The sequence below is a fragment of the Argiope bruennichi genome, chromosome 3, assembly GCF_947563725.1.
Source record: "Argiope bruennichi chromosome 3, qqArgBrue1.1, whole genome shotgun sequence".
Classification (NCBI taxonomy): domain Eukaryota; kingdom Metazoa; phylum Arthropoda; class Arachnida; order Araneae; family Araneidae; genus Argiope; species Argiope bruennichi.
The window spans coordinates 126,514,286-126,537,862 of NC_079153.1; the positions used below are offsets into that span (position 1 = coordinate 126,514,286).

At 31.0% G+C, this 23,577-nt stretch overlaps 1 protein-coding gene and 1 long non-coding RNA gene across 2 annotated transcripts in view; one reads left to right on the plus strand and one right to left on the minus strand.

Annotated features, from left to right (window-relative positions):
* Positions 1-1,697: 1,697 nt before the first annotated feature.
* LOC129963072 (uncharacterized) lies at positions 1,698-13,035 on the minus strand. Its single transcript, XR_008783952.1, has 4 exons — positions 12,927-13,035; positions 10,532-10,721; positions 8,311-8,431; positions 1,698-6,729 (listed from the first exon to the last, which is right to left on the minus strand). It is a non-coding gene; the product is annotated as an uncharacterized LOC129963072 (long non-coding RNA).
* A 3,199-nt stretch (positions 13,036-16,234) lies between these two features.
* LOC129963073 (uncharacterized) overlaps positions 16,235-23,577 on the plus strand; it is a 70,871-nt gene continuing 63,528 nt past the window's right edge. Inside the window, exons 1-3 of the mRNA XM_056077106.1 lie at positions 16,235-16,600; positions 21,257-21,454; positions 22,718-22,842. Of these exons, the coding sequence (XP_055933081.1) occupies positions 16,528-16,600; positions 21,257-21,454; positions 22,718-22,842 (396 nt within the window). The 5' untranslated portion in view covers positions 16,235-16,527. The remainder of the gene's footprint in view (positions 16,601-21,256; positions 21,455-22,717; positions 22,843-23,577) is intronic.

The following is a 23,577-nucleotide window of genomic DNA, read 5'->3' on the forward strand; positions in this document are numbered from 1 at the left end:
AAAAGGACATAATATAAGCAGTACAAAATTCAATGATTTTTTTAATTTTCAAGGTTTTTTTTATTAAATACAATTTATCTTTCAATTGATTATATTGCATGGTGTAAGAAATAAATTCATGCAGTCAATAGTCATGAAGTAGACAAATTCTTAAAAAATACAAAATAAAACATTTTAGATACGATCTAGCACACACTCAAATGCATAAACTTAAAACCTCAAGTTTAAAACCAAAAGAATGATATCACTTTAGTTAAGGACTAAATTTAATTATGGTTTAGGTCGTGTTTAATTTAGGTTGGACGATGTATTTAAATAGCAAAAGTAATCTTGAATGTTCCGTTTCCACTCTGAAGCTAAGGAAACTGATTATCTTCCCTAGCAGAATGATTAGAGAGCCCAAAGTAGGTTTATTCGCGAATTTTTCAAAAACGTTTCCGAGATTCTGAAGATGAGCAAATTTTGAGCAAAAAAGACTTTAGATAACATCGATTATGAAACCGATCCTCTAATGCTTATTTTGGAATTCGAAAATTTCTTCGAATGCATTGAAAAGACTCAAAATTTCTCAAGATGTCTAATTTTTTTTCTCTGACAATATAATTTGAATGCTCACATTGAGTGTAAAAAGTAATTAAAATTGAGTTTTCTATCAATGAAAAGGTTTTTGACAAGATAATGAATTCATTTCAGTGAAGAGCGTAGTAATAGACCGATCTTATTAAATTGATAGAAATTTATTATGGCTTCTACTATAAGGAGTTCCAAAGTCACATCAGGAAAGCGAGAAAAACTAGCGGAGGGATACGATAGCCTAGTTTTGAGCGACTTATATTTTGGAATGAGATTGCCCTCTTATTCCCAGCTAAATTGATTTCTGGAACATTTGATTAATACGTTTCTTGCATTTAATCGTAACTAAAGCAAATAAACTTCCATTACGGTGAACATTTTCTAGTTTAAAGGCCAAATCGATTCTACTGTTCCTTTTAAAAATTGGTAAGAAGCCGAATTCAATAGAATCGGCAACTGGGGGGGGGGGTTAAGTTTACGACTCTAGCAAAACCAATGGAATTTAATAATCGTATATTAGCAAGCTAACAAACGCAACTGAAAGCTACTGAACAGCGGTAGAATTAGCCAATGGTTATATTATATATAAATTTTGGTTAATTTATTCCTCTGCTATTTCTATACACATCGCGTTCTTTACCTTCACGTACATTCTTATTCATTCAAGGGTTTCAAATTCCAGGACATCCCGACATCGATGTTGATCAGGCATCGATTTCAAGAATGTCGCGAGGAATCAAAAGACTGGCAGTTGACCGGCTAGCACAGCCACTGACAGTCTTCTCGAAAGCTAAAATTTCCAAATCGGGAAATAGTGAAGGTAACATTATATTACAAGCTATATTTTAAAAATATTAAAATGCACTTTAATTTCATTAAAAGCAACAATACGATAGTTAAAAACCGTTTGTATTGAATTGTAACCTACGAAAAGAAATCGAAGTACTTATAGACAGCCATTGCTAAATAGTCAACTGATAACCAAAGAGCATTTTTCCCTTCACACAGCGGAAATTAAAACTATTGCAGTTCAGTTTTGCTTGAGCACAAGAGATTATAAAGGTCTATATTCCCCATTATTCCATACAATGTTTATACGATGAGAGAATTTAAAATTTCTCATTTAATTTTTTCCTCTAAAACTCTTATCGTTAGGGCTCTAGAAATTTGAGTGAATCAGAACTAAAGTTGTCGTAGAGACGAGCTTTGAAGATTTAATTTTATGCCGAGAGTTTCTAATAAAGCTGGATATTTAATATTTTCTTGATTTTGTTCAAATTTAATTCGGAATTACGATGTTTAAACTATCTTTTAATTACCTTAAAATTTTAAAAACGTCACGTTTAACGATAGAAATTTCTATTTACAACAGATGTGCATTGCATTCAAATCCATTAGAATTTTTACGTTGTTGGTTTCGAATTAGTCAAAAATTATGGACAAGTCTTCAAGGCGAGCAGTAATGTTATCGGTTTTCACTGAACTTTATATAGCAAACTGCGGAATTTTCATTAATGAGACCCAAGACATTAATATTAACTATTTTAATTCAGTATGATGTTAAAAAGGAACATGGGAATCGTGAGACATTAAAAATTCCGGTGTTGTAAGCGTGAACCAGATGAATCCAGACATTACTAATCACGAACATACAGAAGTGAAACTATTAGAGCAATATTTAAAATCTTGCTTGTTTAGTACAAAAACTCAAAAATAGTTTGATCCAGATTTAATGAGATTAAGAGAGGCTTTACTTAAACTGAAAGAATGAAATAATTTAAGATGCTTTAGTATTTGTAAATTAAACATTTTTCAAAGCTTAATTTTAGATTTTTTAGAGCAGTAGTCTCAATTTTAAGAAACATTTTACAATTAACTGAATTTAAAGCTATTGAAGATTTTATTCGAAACATTTTGATCCCGATGTTGGCCAGGCACCGAGATCAAAATGCCCGTAATTTTTTTAGAGACGGAATGTGGTCAGTTTGCTTGTCGACGGAGCAAATGACCACCTTCACATAAAACATACAATTACATTTGCAACTACTCTATCCAGATGCGTTAAAATTTATGCTCGTATAGCTAAAATTTAAATTTTAGTCGATATTTTACTGAAAAGTTGTAATTTATTCCGAGAGAAATTTAGTTTAAAATTTTTGATACGAATTAAATTTAGTTTAAGAGGATTCTTCTGGTTCACGAGTTTTATATGGAGACGCAAGCATATTTTTGGTTCTAATTTTTACTAATTACATTGTTTTGTGAGCAACAGTCTAATGCATTAAACATTTCAAATCTAGAATTGTATTTATAGAAATTGAACACGGCAGTTGGAATACTGAAGTTGTAACTCCAAAATAACCTAAATTTAGCTGGTGCCTACTTTCCTATCGGGAATAGAGTTTGGACGTTACACTGAAATAGTTACTGGCAAAACGAACTCGTTCAGAAGATTTATAAGGAAGCAAACACTAGATTGATAGTATTGCAGATTGATGGCTCATTTGTTATTCACTTGTATTTTAGTTAAAAATTGAATTTAAGCCAAGTGCTGAGTAACAATTATTCGAAATAGAAATTTCAGTTTAATTAAAGAATGTGGTGGAATTATGATCCGTGCAGTGGAAGCAAGGGGGATTCGTGTTTTCAGGAACATTTTAGTGACCAGATTTCACACAAAACACTAAAAAAGATATTAACGCGCGCACCTTAACATCGCATCTCATTCTTACAATCGCAATGCACTATGGAATGCATACTTAATCAGGCATCGCCCTCTATTATCCAAAAGAGAAGAGAGGAATACAACTGCGACAAGAAAATCATCTTTCGAAAATGCAACGAGTTCCTCACTGGAACTAAATTTAAATTAGTTCTTTAATTTTTTTTCACAGATGCCATGAAAATCTTGAATTAAGATTTAGGAACGTTTCTATCCGATTTAACATGATAAACGCCAATAAGTATTTTGTTCATCAATTCCCTAAACCGATCCTATCTATACATCGTCCAGCCTAGAAAAGTTAAATATTTAAGATATTGAAATAACCGTTTCTAAATACAATGATCAATTTTCGAAATTCCTTATAGAACTATTCCGATATGAAATCAAAGCTTCATTTTGAGTTTCCACAAATTAAGTTCCGATAGTAGCAACATTGATAATTACAAAATTTCATTACTGAAACACTAGGAGTTTAATTCAACATAAAACTTCATCTTTACAAACATGGAAGATATATACAAACATTTGTTGTCTTGTCTACCTTTTCAATACTCTCAGCATGTCGAGAGTAACTATCAGTGACTTGACTATGGTATAGCTACAATCTGCAGAATATTTTCTGAAGGAGGCGACAGTTTTCGGCTTCAACTATATTCATCCAAAATTCCTGCTGCACAATATTTCAGAACTACTACTAGAAAGTACAAATTAGCAGACAAAATTTAAGCATAAAACAGATGAATGCTAACTATCAATTGCGAGGAAACTTGAACTGAAGTATCGAAATCAGCTTGCATATATAGCTATAGAACGGCTTTTATTTGGCTTGGATTTAAAAATATGCGGCGCAGCTTTATAAAAATATTCCGATTTCAAAAGATCTTCCAACTTAAGATCCATTTAATAAAAACCTTCACGTGAAGTTGTGCATTCTTAGAATTTTAAACTAAAGAAATTACTAGAATATTTACTACACATGCCGAGATGATTTTAAATTCAAATGAAACGGACGATTCTATCTTTCAAATAATGTTCGCGCCTCTAAACTATCAGTTAAACCTAACTTAAAATTTTAAAAATTTCTTTTAAAATGGAAAATACATGAACTTGAATTTCAAAAGTTGTTCGATTCCAGGTGTCCCTAATAGTGAAATTTATTTTGACATTAATTTCTTGGGGTCTTAAGATTCAGATTTTATTTTTTTGGATTAGAAATTTTTGTAGAAGATCGAGCAGTTGCTTCAAAAGTGGCTTACGTTTTAGTCGTTTTCTTCATTTCATGTTGGAATTTCCAATCAGCTTTAACTATCGTTGAACTTTCGATCTATTACAACACAAGGGATGTATAGAAGATAAAATGTTATTTGAATACGACATTTAAGGAATCCAATCTTTAATCGATGTACTCAAATTAAAATTATAATTTGATTTGCATTTCTATTATCTAATCCAAGCTCAGAAGGTGCTTGATTTGATGGGATCTGCATTACGAAGTTAGCTAAATGCAAGATAGAAGAAGCGTTAGAATCGCGAATATTCCTTTTAAGATTTCCTCAAACCATCACAAAACCAACCTCAATTTAAAATTAGTACAATACTATCTTGATTTTCAAATAGCAAATAAAAATCTAGCCAGTAATATTTTTATAATTAGTTGATCGTATTTCGATTCACGGAAAGTTTCATCTTTTAACTTCCCCCATCACTAATGGAAAAATCTTATTTTTAAGGGGTAGAATTGCATGGATTTATATAATTTACATCGCGTTTAAGCCCTTCACATGCGAATTTACTCGACTTCCTAATTTGACGACACATCATATCCGAAACATTTGTTATTTTAACTCTAATTTTGAACACTGCCGAGTCATTGCGTTTGATTTATTCAAGATAGCGGTAGCTAAATGGCAAGGTATTTTAAATTTTTGCGCCTAAAAAATAAGGATGTTTGGTTTGCATGTGTTAAGTAACTTGGGAACAAGTTTGAATTTTGGAGATAGTTGCTACCAGTGTTTCTTGTACAAATTGCATTTAATAAGCTCAGATTCGACCCCCTTCCTCCACAGATATACCAATCGATATATCGACTAATTATGCCAATTCCCATTTCATTCATCCTAATCAAAACCCACAAATACTCTATTCCACTTGCAATGATCCTAGTTAACGCGTTAAATACCTGCTCCCCGGGGACCGCTGCTTTCTGCTTTGGCTGCCGGTCCCGAACAGCCTGAGCAGAAAGTCAGCAGGGACCAGTATTACTTAACGCGTTAACCCCAACTCCCTCCATTTTACCTCATCTCGAAACCCAATTGGCCGAAGAACAAGATTCCCACAAGAACCAGGCAATTTATATACTTTCAACACTGGCATTTGCAACTATCTCTCCAAATTTTGCCTACCAAATTAACTAATTGGAACGCGCGTCCTCAACTTAAGATTTTATATTGCATACATCTTAAATTCAAAGCTAAGTTGGCAACAGTCATTAGAATTTAATCCAAAAGCATACATCCATGTCATGACGGTAGAAAATTAAAGACTGATTCTTATGCTACTATGCGATATACAAACGCCGTAAGGATGTTGTCCTTAACCGATTTTTTTATTCGTGAATAGCGCCTTTTTGTACTAATTTCCCTAGAAGAAATAATTTGTCTGATGGTTTGAGGAAAATTAGAATTTGAGCTTTAGGGGCGTCCGAGTTTCGCAATTAAATCATTTTAAGGTTACAATTGAAACTGGCTGAAGTGTAAATGAATTGCTACCGAGATAGAACTGAAATACAACCCCAAAATCACAAGTTGGAATTAATACCTATAAATGCGATTTATGTTTCGATTTATAAGGAAACTGAAAACTTCGAAGTCGAAAAAATTCGATTAAAGGAAGGTGCATTTGTTAGTATTCTTATTCAGCGTGTTCTCTGAAATAGTTCGTCGATTAAAGGGGAACCTATTAACTGGAAGATGCGGGACCAGGAATCGAACATGCGACTTAAAGCTAAATCCGTAAAAGCCGTTTTCAATTATTTCGTCCGTTTCATTTTCTTGGGGAGATTTACAATAATTTGATAAAGTTAAAATTAAAGAATTTTACAATTTTCATTAAAGTTCCCTGCATAATTTAAGATAAATTAAAACAATCATAATCCGTTATACAAAGCATAGATCAAGTTTCGAGTACTTTTCAAGTTTGATCTTAACCACACTAACTCTAGATTATGGATTATAGTAAAGCCATACTTTTATGTACCAAGTTACACAAGTTATATATTTGGATGATCTTGAAAATGAAGTTGCGGAGTAGACATGTAGTATCCAGGGCTCAGTGTCTTTTCAAAACATTTTGGAACTCTCAAGATGTTGAGATGTGTGGCAACGAGACAATCCACTTCAATATCCAATGATACAAGGAATTACTCTAGTTTCCTGAAAATTAGATTTCATAAACATTAACCATTTAAAGTTTAGCCTTGTTCAAATTTAAATACAAAATTTGAAGTAAACCATGTAAAGCGAGAAGGGCGCATTCAACTCTAGTTGGAAGCACTTCTGTATAGAAAAGTTAAATGCCGATTTACAAATTTACGATTGAATACGATGGGAATTTAAGCCTTTAGTTTTCAAGGTAATTGAAGCCCAAAGAAACTAATTTCATAGGAAGGAAGAATGGTTTGTTCTAACTAAATAAGGAGTTTTAGTTCGGCAATGCATATTTCCATGTCAATTTTATTCTTTTTATCTGGCTAGAATGAAAAAATTTCTGCAGAACGACAATTTTAGAATTAAGTATCTGAAGGGTAGAAAAATTGATCAAAAGAAGTTTAGTTACTATGAACCGATTTGAAGAGAACTGGGACAATTTGGGAAATTTTAGGTTGAATTTTATCGGCCTATTGGTCCATTCAGGAAGAAATGCATAAAAAAATTGCGGATACATTACATAATGTGTAGTAGCGTTCACAGTAATGACTAAGACTGGGCTTGGATTGTTAATTTGAGAACGCTTAAACGCTTGTAAACTGGACAATAACCACCAGAGCTTAGTTTTGTAGATTAAAATAAGTTGCAATACTCACTCATTGAACAAATTATAAAAATTTTCCTACATGGATCAGTCTTTACTATTGTAAATATAAAAGTGAATTTAGATTCCATTAATCTTGTATTATATTAATTCTGTATAAAGGTCACATTGAAGTAATGAAGATGTTTAGATTTATATATGGATCAAGTTCGGTCATGTAATGAGACCAAACTGGTGTAAATATTTACATTTAAAAGAATTTTAAAGTTAGCCTTCTAAAAATGGGCATTGTCTTGAGAGATTTACTGTCAACGAAACACGCGACATTTCTTTGCAATTTTTTTTGGACTTGAGTGCTTTTGGTTTTAATGATTGTAAATTTGTGAATTTAATATTTTGAAGAAATACTCGACTGAATTTCAGTACAAGTTATTGAAAAATGAATTAAGACAATCAAAATATAAATGGAAGACAAATTTCATGAAACGGAACAGAAGTTATATCGTAGATTACTAAACATGAGAAAACAATCCAAGAATTAATTTTCTAAAGTGAAAATGAGTAATCAATGTCATTGTTTATCTTATACCTTTAAGTCGGATGGGTGCAGAATTTGGTTTTAGGGGCAACTAAATGATTAAGAAAGGCGCTTTAAAGCTGCCGAAAAGTTGAGTTTAAGCGACGAGAAGTAGCAATTCCATTTTTATATTTATGTAGAAATGGTTTCACTTTAAAAGCTAGTGTGAAATGGAACAGTTAAAACAGTGAACAAAAGGATTCACTATCGTGTTCTATGCTTAGATACATAATGCTTTATTTTTCAATTGATTAAAATGACTAGACTTTCTGCTCTTATGCCCCATGTAAGGGGAAAGATGAAAGATTTTAAGACTTGCTTACGAAAAGACAGTTGAAGATTCAGGACACGAGATCCTAAATGCCCCATTTCAAGTTTATTACTTTTTGAAAATATTCAAACTTACCTTCGGAAAAGTGAGCTCCTAGCTGTATTAAGAGTCGACATTAAATTTCCGAACAGTGATCAAGTCTCCTTCGGGTTATAGCACTTGAATAACGAAGTGTTGTTAGAATTCAACCAGCATTCTGCAAGTAAAAATGTTTGCCCATTAAGATGCTGCAAGATGAAAATTTACATAAAAAGTCAAATACGGCGCATTTTAATCAGAAATCCTAACTGATTAAAAGGTTTCAGTAAAATTGAAATAAAAAGCGATAATTTTTATACTCTTCAAAATTCAGCATTGTTATTGACTTTGAACGAAGTCAATTTCATAGCAATTTCAAGAAAAATCCAAGCTAATTTTTTAAAAAAGAATCATCTTCCTTTGAAGGTAGTATATATACATTAAATGGGAATGGATCTTTAAGCGTTTTAATATTTCAATCAATATTGACAGGACATAAGTATTTTCTCTATAAATTAATCTCATCGATATAAACTGTCGTAGACTTCATTAATTACCTATTTTGAAGACAGTCCAATTGTCTGAGGATAGCTAAGAATTTTAACAAGAGCTTATGGAAATTTTAACTCTACATTTAAGATAAGTCCTTCCATCCTTGTTTCGAATGATTTAGTTATAAGGGTCGAAGTGTCTGTCATAAGCGATTTAAAATATAAGGCATTTTCATTCGATTGAAATGATATTTGGGTGAAATAACTATATGAAAGACAATGGCTAACTATGCAACTAAGCATATAATTAATCTGAAGAGCTTTTTAGAGTTCAGACTAACACAATTCAGTTTCTGGAGTACCCGCTGAAGAATCAGATTAACTTTGATTTAGTGGGTGATTTCTCAACTAAGTTATTGGGAACTGTCAAGGGCTTATGTAGCTCGATTAAAGTTTACAGTATAGCTTGACATATTTTTATACTTTACCAGAAAACATTAATTCACCGAAACACGAAGCTAACAAAATCCTAAAAGTGGAGCAGTAAAGTTCGGTGACTTTCATTATAAACGCATAAGCAGCTTTTGCGTTTCATTTAGTGTTTTATGAATTGAAACATTCAACACTATTCCTTTCAAAATTCTGTTCTGCATTTCTTAAGTCAAAGATTTTAAATCATTATAACCAATTGGCTTACCTTTATTCCAAGGGAAATATTGCATGGAGTGCAAGAGTAAGATCTGTAGCATATCGCTTTTCTCTCCTAAACAATTCAAAACTATCTTGGTCTAAAGCAACAATGAAAGATGCCGTTTTCAATCCTTGTAGGAATTTTTATTCCTCCCAGTGAATCTTTGTCAAACTGAGATGCGCCTCAAGAAAGCGGAAATGCCGTTTGAGAGCTTTAGATTTTACTATACATCTTAATATTTGGAAGAAATGGATAAAATTTGATAAGTTGTTTTAAAACTCTCCTTTGATACCAGTTTGTTTACGCAAAATTAGTTTGCAAATTTGGAAACTTATGAAATCCGTCTTTAAAACAGTATAGTTCGTCTTTCAGAAGTTATTTTTGGAAAATCCCCGTCTTAAGATGTATATTTTTAGAAAATTAAACTCAGTTCTCGATATTAAATTAGTTTAGTTATAACTCGTTAACCGTTTATTCAAATTGCGAGATTGTATTGGAGACGTTTTAATCTTCAGAATTCAAATATTCTAAATTGGGTTTTGCCGTTTAAAAATTTAACTTGGCTGGTATATTGAAGTGTGAGGATTGCCCCCTTCCACGGAGAAATATTTCATAAATTTGTGGAACATTTTTGCAGCGACAGGTATTTAAGGCTTCATTGTGCAGTAATTAACTTCAGGATTAGCAATGTTCGAATACTTTGCAGGATTATACATCATTATGTAGAAATTATGCTATTCTGTAAGTTGGATTGTGTATTAGAATGCGTATTGTCATCAAATGCACTTATTAAAATTTGGCACTTTCTTTAACCTAACAAGCACGTGATCCAATATTTACTAGAGTATCGATCAAATTTACAGAAACGGCAAAAAAAAAAAAATCAACGAGTTCGAACAATCCCATTTATCATGCCCCAGTTACTTCACCAAGAATTCTCTAGTTGTAAAATTCCAAGCCTGAAAGATATGACTACTCATTTTGCAGGAATCTTACTATGAAACGCAGTATTTCGGTCACTGTTATCCAATTAAGAACTTGGAGTTCCAACAGTTGAAATTCATTTCGGAATAAGAAATTAATGCAAAAAGCTTACCTTGAAAAAACATGGATCACACCCTCTGGTGGGGTTTATTTCGTTAAGAACACAGCGTCTGTTTTCATCTTCATACACAGTCTACATAACACGCTGTTATCAAGATCGATGCGAAGTGGCAACAGATGTCCATTCTAACCAAGCTCTTCAGAGTAACTTGTAGAGAGTTGCTTGTAGCGAGTTCAATATCCTGTAAAAGATTTAAATAAATTTAAGACTCATTTCTATGTTATTAAAATGTAAACAGAAAAAAGGGCCTTGGAAAACGTCAACTGTTCAATTGCATAACACATTTAATATATGGTATTTTATTGACTGAATAGCTTCGCTTCGACTTTGAACCCACTTTTTTCCATTGAGGAATTAATTTCATCCTTAATCCTTTATTTTACATTTTTAATGAATTCCTTTTACTTTCACATTTATATTCCATTAGTATTGTACGTTATGAAGTTTACCCACTATTACAATCATTCACGAGAGAATTTTTGTGAATATGCATAATTATTCATCGATTATAAGCCGATTTTATTATTCAGATCCAATTGCATTGACTTCGAATAAGGAAAGTTCAAGAAATCTCAAATTATCCGAAAATAATCTTAAATGCTGCTGGTGCGGGAACTGTTCGAGTGTTATGAATTCAAATGGCAGGAATATACGAAAATATGCAATATATCACACGTTCATCGTTTCTGTCTTAATATGTAAGCAGATTTAACGAAGCTTCAATCATAAGCGTAGAACAAATTTTGACAGAACTTAATGATGCCGATTTTTCCCAATATTTAACAATTTAGTAGGACCATATTTTATTTAAAGTGACTGCCTACGTCATTTTTATGAGAAAGCCCTCTTAAAATTTATTTAGTGTTTTCTAATTTAATAGTCATAAAAATAATTGTCTAAAAACATATGTTCAAATCTTTTAAAAATTTGAAGTAAATTTAACCAAAAGAGCCAATACTACAAAAATACAAGGGGATTTTTTTTTATTAACACTATTAGGTTCATATATTACAATATTGAAGTACTAAATCTTATTTTCTAACAGAGGCCATAAATAAAGAAATGTGCGATGATCATCACTTAATCCAATTTATAAGAATAGTATACAAAATATTACCTGAAAATTTCATTAAGAGTTTTTAATTAGCTTTGTAATATTAAAGACTGATAATTTTTCAAAAAATCGAAGATTTTAAAATTTGTCATTGTTTAAGAGCATTTCCTCTTCAGAAAATACTTTTAAACTACTTATTATAAAAACTGCATTTCACTGCCATTTCCGGTAGTACTACGAGACATTAGAATAAGCAGCGAGTTTTTTTATGTAGTTATTTTTTTAGGTATATAGCGACTTCTAGTTATAAAATGAAAAAATCTTTTTGGAAAAGCGAGGTTATGGATTTTTGTAAGAACCTTTGCTCTAAATGGTTGTAAAAAGCCGTTTTCAACGTTGACAGTCATCTTAATTCGAGTCTTAGCATTATACCATCGACTGTTCCAAGAGAACATAGCCTTTAACAATTACTTCTCTCAACTTCTGTACAAGCCTAATGCCGAAGATTAAGTTTATTAAGTAAAATTTGGGTCGACTGTTTATTTCAGACAATGGTAGGTTTGCAGTGTCTGGTTGCACACCATTCATCAAAAAGTAGACAAGTATACCGTATCTATTGCACAATTAGGAATTGTATTATTCCCACTTTAAGTGAAATGATTTATTTACTTATTGCAAATTTGACTGCTGCATTGTACTATTTAAAATGTTAACCTCCGTTTGAAACGCATTTGGATCCATTTACATCGAAATAGCAAAATTCTGCTGACGAAAGTTAGTACTCGCCATAGCAATGAAATTAAATAAATCGCACTGAACACAATAAGTATTTTTATCTTTTAATTTTAAGTTGAACTAACATCATTACATAACTAACGAAGCGATACAGAATTCTTGTGCATATATATAGAACAAAAATTCAAGGAAAAAGAGGAATTAACGCTAAGTCGCATTGAAATTTCGATTTGGAAAGTCATTCCAAATTATTTAAGTAGATTTAACTTTAAACATTCAGCATTATTTGAACATAGGCCATATCTGGAAGCAATAAAGAGAATGAAATTAACGAGTAGTATTTAATTGAAAACTCCTATTTAAAATTGTGTGGTTTTTTTCCTTTTAAATTTATTCCCATAATCATGGAACTCAAATTCCATATGTTCATATTAATCATAAAGTTATGAATACCTTTAAAAAGTTAAAACTTGGAAATTAGGATTCTTTGGTGTGTCAGCGACACAATTTCTACATAGAAAATTCCAAAATCATCGTCAATTTGACTCGTAAGATAATTATTCTAAAACTTGTTCAAATAAAAACTTGATTACTTACCAATAAAAATATAAAGGAATTCAACCTCGCAAGACTCGCTACATTACATATCATTTTAAAACAGCTTTGAATTAACACGTTACTCTCACCAACATTTCAAACTAGAATGCAAAAGCAGGCAACGATAAATCTGTTATAAAGTATTTTCAATTTGAGCCGACCAATCAAAATGGCCCTAATCGATTTTTTTTTGTTTTGTTTCAGTTTGATCTTATTAATACATTTGCATATAACATTTTATTTATTCAAGTTCAGTTGGGGACTGCGTTGGTATAGTCATAGTCTTCCAATTATAAGATCCAATTTTTCTGATAAATTACTACGTATGTGGGGCATCGAACACGTTTAACGTAGCTTCATTTAGTACTTAATTTGATAATTTTACTTAATTTTTTGTTTAAAGTATTCAAGATACTCTAAACAAGGTGTAAAATAACATATTATTTTGCATCTTGTTTCTTAACTGAAACAAGGTGTAAAGTAATATGGAAATAAGTTATAAATAATCAGATCATAGTTCATTAAAAATATCGAAGGACAATGTTATTATTAATATATCATCTTAAAATCGGGTGTGGGGAGGGAGAAGAGAAGATTTAAGTTCCTACTCATCTTTAGTAAATGCAGAATAAATTGCAATTAATAAAAGTAATATCTTCTTTATAACAGGTGGAAATTTCCATTAATCTAATCAATTAACACGATTAATAGCTTTCATTTACACTTTATTAGTTGTTTATCTTAACTATTTTTTTAAATAATTCAAACGGGTGTTTTTGTGGATTCCTGGAATGATGGAGATTCAAAAATTAAGTTCAAATGTTAAATAAGTTTTCAAATCATTTGGAACAATTATTATCACAGATATAGTTTCTAATGCTTTGATATCGTATGACAAAATTCCCAGATTCGATACCTAGTCTGATTCGCTGGATTTTTTAATTTAAAGCGCCCACCTCTCATTATTATGAGTTTAAGATCCTCTGAATATTGGCAGCCTAGTGGTAAGGTTCCAGATTTGGGGAAGAAGGCTCAAGACCCGATATCACTAAAAATCCGCTATGCATGAGGGCCTAAAGCAGGCCTACTCCGATGTCGTGAACCCAATGTCTTCCCGCTAGATTAGAGCGAAAACCCAAAGAAGGGAGTCCAGCCCAGGTGCCACCACCGTTATCTGATCAGGGTTCAAAATTATGAGGTCCTTCCTAAAATAACTCTAGCGATGACTTCAAATTTGCCGTTAATGTAACTTAACTAAATTAAAATTTCTCTGTATGTCGAAGAAAGTTTTGAGTTTCTAGTTAGAATGGGATTCGAATTGCAAATTGTAGAAACTGCCTGCAGCAATTCTGGTGAGACAAATCGTGTATCAGACTATGCTAATTAATCTTGTTAACAGGAGCCCGAATGGTTGTGAAATTCGGGTAAAGTTTAACTTTTCCGTAGACTTAATGCAAAGAAGCACAATTTTGGTAACAATTACAATTTTCTTAAATTTTTTTTATGACTTGGGAAAAAAAAAGATTCCAATATCTGATTCAAAATGTTAAATGAATTAGTAAATTTTTCCTTGTGCGCAAGCTGATCGCATGTACGCACATGTACCCACCCACAAAATTGAGAGAAAGTGAGCTTAGCAAAACCGAAAGGACTAAGTCTGAATCACTCAAAATCAAGGTAGTATCAATTGTTTAATATTTTGGCCCTAAGAATTATTACCAACTAGTTAGACAGTCAATAAAGATTAATAATTATGTGTTGTTTTCAGTTTGGAAAAATATTTCATCGGAAATGATCTGAAACATGTCAAAAAAGTACGTGCTTTCACCATGATAATGCCCTTTATTACAGTAAATTTATTATTTACATTACTAACCTTCAACAAATACAGATTCGCAACCTCTGCATTCAAATGGCACAGTACCGTGATTTAACCCTTTCTAAGGCCGTGGGAAGTATGCTTCCCACCAAATTTATCAATCTTTGTGTGAAATTATGTAGGTTGGCATAAGTTCTGACACATTTTTTTAGTAAGTCAGAAACTTAGATGCTTCAGTTCTTTATATCAGACAAAATGATGCGTCTTGATTTGTTACTTAATTATTAATTAACCAAATTAATTAATTAATCAAATTAAATTTATCTAATAAGTTAAATGAATCCCTCTTCTTATTCTAATTTCAAGCCTAAAGTTATTTTAACATAATGACTAGAAAAAAATGGCTCTTTAAAGGGTTAAAAAAAATTCTACACTTGAAGTCACCCCTTCGTAATTACTGTCTTGAATCCATTGATTCGATAAAGAAAAATTCTATTCGAGCATTAAAAGAATTTCGCAAAAATGATTTTGGGTCATGTTTTGATGATTGAAAAAGCGTTGAGCAGAATAATTTCAAAGACCAATAAATTGATATTTTTTGTTTTTATACTGCAGTTTTGGATACTTTTTAATCACAGTAGTATATCATATATTTTAATTGCTATGTGCGATTTAAAAAGTTGCAGTTTTGATTTGACGAATTAAATGCATTTTCTTTCGTCATTTATCATTTGTTGAAATTCCTCAATGCTGATATTTGTCGGTTAAGGAAAAACTGATTATGTTTAATAGATATTTCAGACATATAGTAAATGATTATGAGAATGCTTTCATTCCCCGGAGTGTAAGTGTACCGGTATTTGCAAGAAATTGGTCTTTCAATGTAACATATATAAATTAAGAAAATATAAATTATTTATTCTTGAACTATGCAATTTTTAAGACTGCTTAGTGAAAAACAGAACAATAATGTTCATTATTTGATAATGATAAGCAAAATGAATATAATTAATCCTACAACAAAGTTTATATGAAAATCAGAATTAAAATAATAGCCCATTTATAAGCAAAAAAACGATGAACAATACTTAAGATTGTATACTTTCGCTTAAAGATTGTATGCGAAATTAAATTAAAAAGACAAGTATTTTCTTAAACTTAGTATCTATAAAAAAAGTTAATTGTACTGTTTTGTGTTAAGATCTATCCATAAAATATAATATCTACTACAAGAGCTAAAAAGAAATTAAAGCCGAACGTTTCTTCAAAAAAAAAAAAAAAAAAAAAAAAATTGATAATGAAAATACATCCCATTTTTCATTGATATCCATAGAGATTATCTTAACGTATTCTTTGATAAATTTTTAATTGTTTAGTTTTACCTGATAAAATGAGTCTTTAGGTTTGAACTGATAAGCAAGTGGAATTTATTTTCTTCCTTTTATTGAAGGTTTAAAAAATTTTAAAAATTCAAAATGAAAATTTTTAAATGTTATTCAGAAATAATGTCTTAGCAAATTACTGAAGATTATATGTCATTTTTATGATTAATTAAATCTGTTCAAATTTAAGTTATGATTTCTTTTGCCAGTGATAATCAAGAGTTATCCATTGATTTGAGATAAAAGTATTGTTTATTATTAAGCTAAAATCTAGACAATGAGAACACATAATAGATAGCAAGTGTTTCTATTTCATTACAGCTTGTTCCATAAGAGATCGAGATGTGCAAAGAAGTTTAAGGAAGAAAATCATTTCGTTTTGATTTAAATCGGGTTCACAATGACCCTCATTCTGAAATTCTTTGTATTTGTGAAAGTTTTGATACTTTGTCTTGATTTTTGCTATTGTCAAGGTAAGAATATTTGTTATGTAAACATTAAAAAGATTTCTTTTTTTTGAGCAACTGTATAAAAAGGAAACTAGTTTGTCTAAAAAATTTCTACTCATTGTTCTTCTGATAGCAATATCTCTGACTTTTTAAACTTTTCTGTACTTTTAGAAGTTAAATCATACCTCTGATTTATTTATTATTTTATTTACCTATAACTCTACAATTAAATGATTTTATTTCATATGCCTCTTTGTTTTAAGTGAAATTTATCAATATAATTTTTTGTATCTTTAATATATTTAAATTTTATCTTAAAATTTCAAACTCTACAAACTTTGCTTTATATTGAATACATATTATTCCGATAATTTTTGTAATTATTTACTTTATTAGCAAATTATAACCGGTAAGAAATTAAGACAAAATAAAGATAAAATTGCTTTTTAAATTTAAGAAATACAAATCTAGAAATTATCAGATGCATCTCTGAATTATTAAAATTTAAAATATTGCAGAATAATTAATTTTTAATTCACCTTATGATTCAATATTGTTGCAGTTCTCACTTGAAAGATAATTTTCTATTGATTTAAAATTTTATTCTGATAAAAAAAATCAATTTTCAGTTTAATTTATATCTCTTGAATTTCTTGCTGCGTTTAGTTTAGATAAATGTTCAGTATTGAAATTATATGCAGAAATTATAAATCCCAATTTTGAACCGTGAAAAGATGAAGACGACGATGTTTGATCCTGCATCCCTTTCCTAAACCACTAAAGTAAACCAGCTGAAAAAGTTTGATTCTCGATAGATTTAACATGAACTCGGTCAGTATAAAAAATGGCTATTCCATGTAATCGGCTGTCGAACATAATGTAAAATTGAAGCTTTGTTTCGAATCTATCAAGGTCCTGTTCTAGACAGATAATATGAGGCGAACTGAGAAATAGCCGCTTAAATTATATTATGATAAATTGTTTTACCATATTTCACTTAAATGTTTGCATCATGTTAAATATTATAAGTTATACTATGGTAAATTGTTTTAAATAATTTTCTGTAATGGAGTAGACAAAAATACATGTAATGGAATTTTAAAACATTTGATCCTTATTGATTCAAATAATATTGTGATATCTCTTACTGATCACATCTTTGATCGTTAAGATTCATTGCCGCATAATATCAATTTCATGCAGCCAAGATAGAGATAAATTTGAATTTTAAATTTAACATATTAAAAAACATCTCAAAATGTCTCAAATCACATATAAAAATACATTACAAAATGTTTACATGTATCTTATAAATTTTAGTATTTATTGTTATGAAATGACGCTATATCTACTGATGATAAAGATGAATACGTGTGTGACTGATAACGCTCTACAAGTCAGACTGTTTGGCCTAGAACTACAAAACTTGGCACATATTTACTTTGGAGGATGGGAATGTGCACCTTGGAGCGAATTTTTTCAAATTTTAATTAACTGAAAACTAAGCAAAAATTTGACGTTTATTTGCAATAACTTTCAACACACACACACACACACACACACACACACACACACACACACACACACACACACACACACACACACACACACACACACACACACACATCCCCCCTCCCACAATGCGAATAGCCTAAAAAGGTTATATAGCTTAGTACAACAATTATTCTCTCATAAAGCTTGTATTTTTGATGTAAAAATATTTGAGAAGCGTAGTGTTACCTTTAAATTGACAATAATTCAGTAGTTGACAATCATAGAACGGTCGTACTTTCCTCGAATTATAATCAAAGGCGCACATATTACGTTTGATAAAGACAACTGTCAACAAATTGACTTTTTTTAACTCCCTGCTATCCGATTTGTTGGAATTTGACCTTTTTTAATCGGTTTCCTTGATTAAAATACTTTGGAACTTCGCTATTCGACAATTTGCCGTTATTTTTCTTAACTAATTGTTACGATCATTGTTTAAAAGTACTTTTTAACTTCTTATTACCAATGTCAGTTTAAATTATTCTCAAATGAATCAATTCTTCTTGTGGCTTTGTGCATATTTGTAAAATTATTCTTTGCCTCTTAACGATGACCATTATTTGCATAAGAGAAAAGCTTTGTATTTTTTTAATATTTGTTTCGCTGTTTCTTCTTTTGTTAGACCATTTTAATAGTTTCATTTAAAGACTTATTTAGAAATAACAAATATTTATTTCGAGGATCATCATATGAGTTGCTTTTGAGTTAAAATTAGGATGACCAAGAAATCTTATGAATTCCTTTGTTGGCGTAGGGGAACGTAAAGCGAATAAAATACGAGAAACATTCATTATATTTTTTTTGCTTATAATACGTACTGAAAACTTTTGTACTTTTGTGCTTATATACGTAACAGAAAAGAAATAGTTTTACTTTCTTATGTACGAAATATACCACTGAGATATTGTAATTGTCAAATTCGAATTCGAGATTTTGACGAGTCTCCATGTTTCGGATATCTTTGAGTCCGAAAAATGTATTTTTGAAATTCTGTCCATCTGTGAATACCATAATCGATAAATACCACAAGCAAGGCGAATGAAATTTTGGTAAAGGGTATCTGTTCCAAATTTGTAGTTTTCTGTCAAATTTTGAACGCAACCCTTTCAGAGGAAGTCTGTTGTTGTTTATAATGGCACTTGCCATGGACAAGCTCTCTGACGAAGTCAGCGATTTTAAGCCAAGGGAGCGTCTCTTGTTTTAGTAGCGCCAACTAGGGCCAAGAGTACGACTTAGCTACTCATGCATCACATTCGCTTGCACAACCCCTTTTTACAGGGGGGCACATTCACACGTCTCACAGATAGAACAGATAAGGAACAATCATGCCCGAACTGGGACTCGAACCCAGGACGCCCAGATCACGGGGAAGGCGCACTACCCCTATGCCAGGAAGTCGGCGAGGAAGTCTGTTTATCCGGCTATCAGAATATAACACGATAAATACAAAACGCGAAGGACTAGATAAAGTTTAGAATAGGTGGATAAAAGTGTAATGAAAAATCATCTAAAGTGTAGATACCTTACAAATTTGGAACCAAATTGGTCAAGGGCTTGACCTTGTGTTGGTCTGTACATTTACAAGCATATAAATGCAATAACTCGAAAACACAAAGACTTAGATATATGACATTTGATAAGTTTGTTTGTGTGATTTTGAGACTGCAATTGTAGTTCTATGTCGAATTTTTATTAAATCGTCCGAAAAAAAAAATGACGCTCGAAGTGCACATTCAGTTTCCTGGTACTTTTCCAGCGATGAGTCTTCCAGAATCCCACTCTAATAAACACTTTCTTTACTATTGTTCGTCTATAGTATGCAATTAGTGATGTACAAGTACATTTATTCGAGAGTGTGTGAGCAAGTTTCACGGAGTCCAATCTCGCTGTTTGTTAATACAGCAGCATTTTTCAACTTATTCAGGAAGTTATCATTAGCCGTTAGTAAAATCAAATCATCATTCTTTGTTTCATTGGTGTGCGAATAAGACATTTGAACTTATCCGTGCATCAAGTGCAATTTTGACAGGGGAAATGAGTATTCATTGAAAATGCTCTTAGAAAATAAAGCTAAATATGCACATATTTTCAAGATTCACTTAAAAATTGAGTCAGAACAGGATTTTACTGCTACAAAGGATCTCTTTTGATGAAATTGTGGCAAACATATTAAAAAATCTATAAATATCTATCTCGGATCACATTTTGTTCAGTTTCGGTTCTTTAATACATAGCTCTAAAGTGATAATGTATATTTGGTTTTCACTCAATATTTAATATTGAAATATTGTCATTGAATATTTGAATTCTGACTTTTTCATATACATAGTATAGATAAAGTATTGTAATCGTCAAAAAATTCGAAGTCCAGATTTTGACGAATCTTCTTGGTTTAGATCTCCCTAAATATGAAAACCACATTTTTTGGAAAATGTCCATTCGTCGATCTGTCTGTGATAAAGATAACTGAAAAACGCCTTAAGCTTGGCAGAGGATATTTGGCATGCGGACTTTACATGAAATTTGTAGGTTTCTATCAGATTTTGAGCAAAATCTTTTCAGAAGAAATCTGCATGTCCGGCTGTTCAAATATAAGTTAAGAAAATAACTACAAAACGAAGAGAGCTAGATTGATAAAATTCGATACATAGAATTTACATCTATGGTCTAGATTCTTATAAATCCAATGAGGGGGTTATTCCTTTGTTGCCCTGTACTTTCAGAAACAAGTAAACAAAATAACTCAAAAATAAGTTAACTATATCAAATTTGGTATTGGATTCTGTGATTATATTGTAGTTTTGTGCCAAATTTTTTGTTTCAATCGATTGTGAAAAACACATATAAAGACGAATTCGATTTTCGGATACTGTTAACCGCATACCAGGGATTAATCGCCAAAAAAACACGCCAATGATAACGATTAAAATTTCTAAATTCGCCCCGAAGGTTAATATTACATAACTGTCGAGACAATTCAATGAAAGGCATTTTCTGGGATAATATCTTTATAAGAGAGTACACTAGAAAGTTTCAGGGAGGGCAAACCCGATGGTTTAAAAAATATTTTAATTATCATGTATATACTTAAAAAAACCCTCTGAAGTTCTTATTTATGTAATTCAGACGAAGTTCCGAGACCGACATTTCCACCTGTGTTTCAAGTGGAAGTACAAGGAATATTTAAAAATGAGAAGGAGGAGATGGAAGGGACTTTGTTCTACGACAGCTCAAAGAACAGAGGAGCTCTGCGCTTCACGTTTCAAGGTGATACTACGCACTCCATTTACAGATTCGACGATGATGAAATGCTTTACATTAGTGGTGAGAATTTTTTTTTATATATATTACCCATTTGATTTGATTTGCATTTTTAATATGCACATGAAAATCTCTTATGTAGATAAATCTCTTATGTAGATCTTATGTAGATAATTCGTGACTAATACAAAAGGCACGAAGATAGAAAACCATAAGATTAAATCTATGCGAGTTTCAAAAATTAAAATATATATATTATTTTTAAATATTATTTCAATGATAATTTTTGAGGAAATATAAAGTTTTTCCTCAAAAATTATTGAAAAGAAACACAATAAATAATTTAACATTTTTAAGTAGTACCATCTTTTCAGTATAGAGGAAAATTTATTCTTTCTTATTGTAAAGATGTACAAAAAAAATATCATACTTTTCGCTACTGTATCACATACTGTTCGTTTTAAGATCTCGAGATAGCACTTTTCGATGATTTTACTTCGGTAAGGGGTGGTAGGCAGAAAGATGAGAAATTATTACATCGTCAATTTCGCAATAATGCGAGTTCGTTCTATTGCTAAATGTAAACCATCTCCTTCTTTCATTTTTCCTCTTTTCCCTATTTTGACTCAATAAACGCATCCTGACGCATGCAGAAAAGTGCGGAGGTTTTTCGAATCCGAGATCCGACAGTACATTTATTTTTTATATGAAAAAAAAAATATTATGCTTAATGATGTCGGAAAGAGCTATTGCAAATAATCGAAAATTTAAATAAATGTCTGCAGAGTTCTAACTATAAAGAATCAAATTTTGATCTTTTTATGTGATATCTTTCATGTCGTGAACGTACTATTGTATTGTTTCAACAGAAAATCCATCCATTTTTCACAATATTTACGTTAAATAACTCAGATTAAGGTTTATTTTTTAAATAAAAGATCGATATTTTTAGACATTGTATTGCATAATGGAATAAGAGAAATAAAGAATGGACATAAAAGAAATACTTATTTGAAGCATGTAATCTAAAACGTTTCGCTGATCCTTGATCTTTCCAAAGACACGAATAAATTATTTTATTGTACTTAAATACATTTCACTTTACAAAAAAATAAATAACGATCTCATTTTTTACATCCAAAAAGTAGATTTACTTAGTAACAGAGGCATGGAAAAAAGTTGGTAATTCAAATGAACAGAAAATAGAGGGAGCATTATTTGTTATTTTTACTAAACAGTTCTCTAAAAGTATTTTCTTATAAATCACAGTCTGTTCTTTTATTTTTGGAAAATGTTTAATTTTTTAAACTTATTTCTCAACAACAGGAAATGAATGCACTGTTTCGAATATTAATGCTGATTCTGCAGGAGCATTTTTCCCATTCTATGTGGACCGAAGCGGAAACAAAACCTTAGCAAAACCGGAAGAAGTTTTATTTTTTACTAATTCGGTAAGAAATTACAAAACTCATTCAAAAACTTGTAAAGAATCTATTTTTGCCTAAATAACTGAAAAATTGGAATTGGATTCAAAAATATCCTACTTGATCTGCTTAATTTTTTATATTTCAAAAATTTTCAATTTTTCTTAATTAATAATTTTTCTTCAATTCTCTCAGTTAATTGGATTATATTTATGTTATAATAATTTCTAATTGAAGAATTGTTTTCATTTCCGCTTTGTTCAGTTTGGTGGTCTAGGGAATAGAATTTTATTATTTTCTTAGTTTCAGCAAGAAACATCGAAACAAACTAGCATTTGCTAAAAATTTTCTTATTAATAAAGTAACTCCCAGCTGGAGAGAACCTCATGTGAAAATGAGAAGTTTCTGGCATGGTGGTTGCTTTTTGCAATTTGAGTGGGTACAGAAATAGTGTGTGGTCGACTACTCCCTATCGATGATGGGACGTACTTCCCACGGGAAGGGTTGTACCGTAGCCGGTGATGTCCCTTAGGACTTAACCCTACTTACCTCTAATGCTACCATGGAAGTCTGGTCATTCCAATTTAATTCGAAGGCCTTTAATTAGGCGGGGTGGAGTAGCCTTGTGTGGTTATTGATAAAGTAATATGAATATAATCGCTTTTTACAATGCTCCAGTTTTATTGCTAAAATATTTTATTTCATTGTATGTCAATTGTTTCTTCTTATAATAAAAATGAATGTGTATGTGTGTTGACGTTC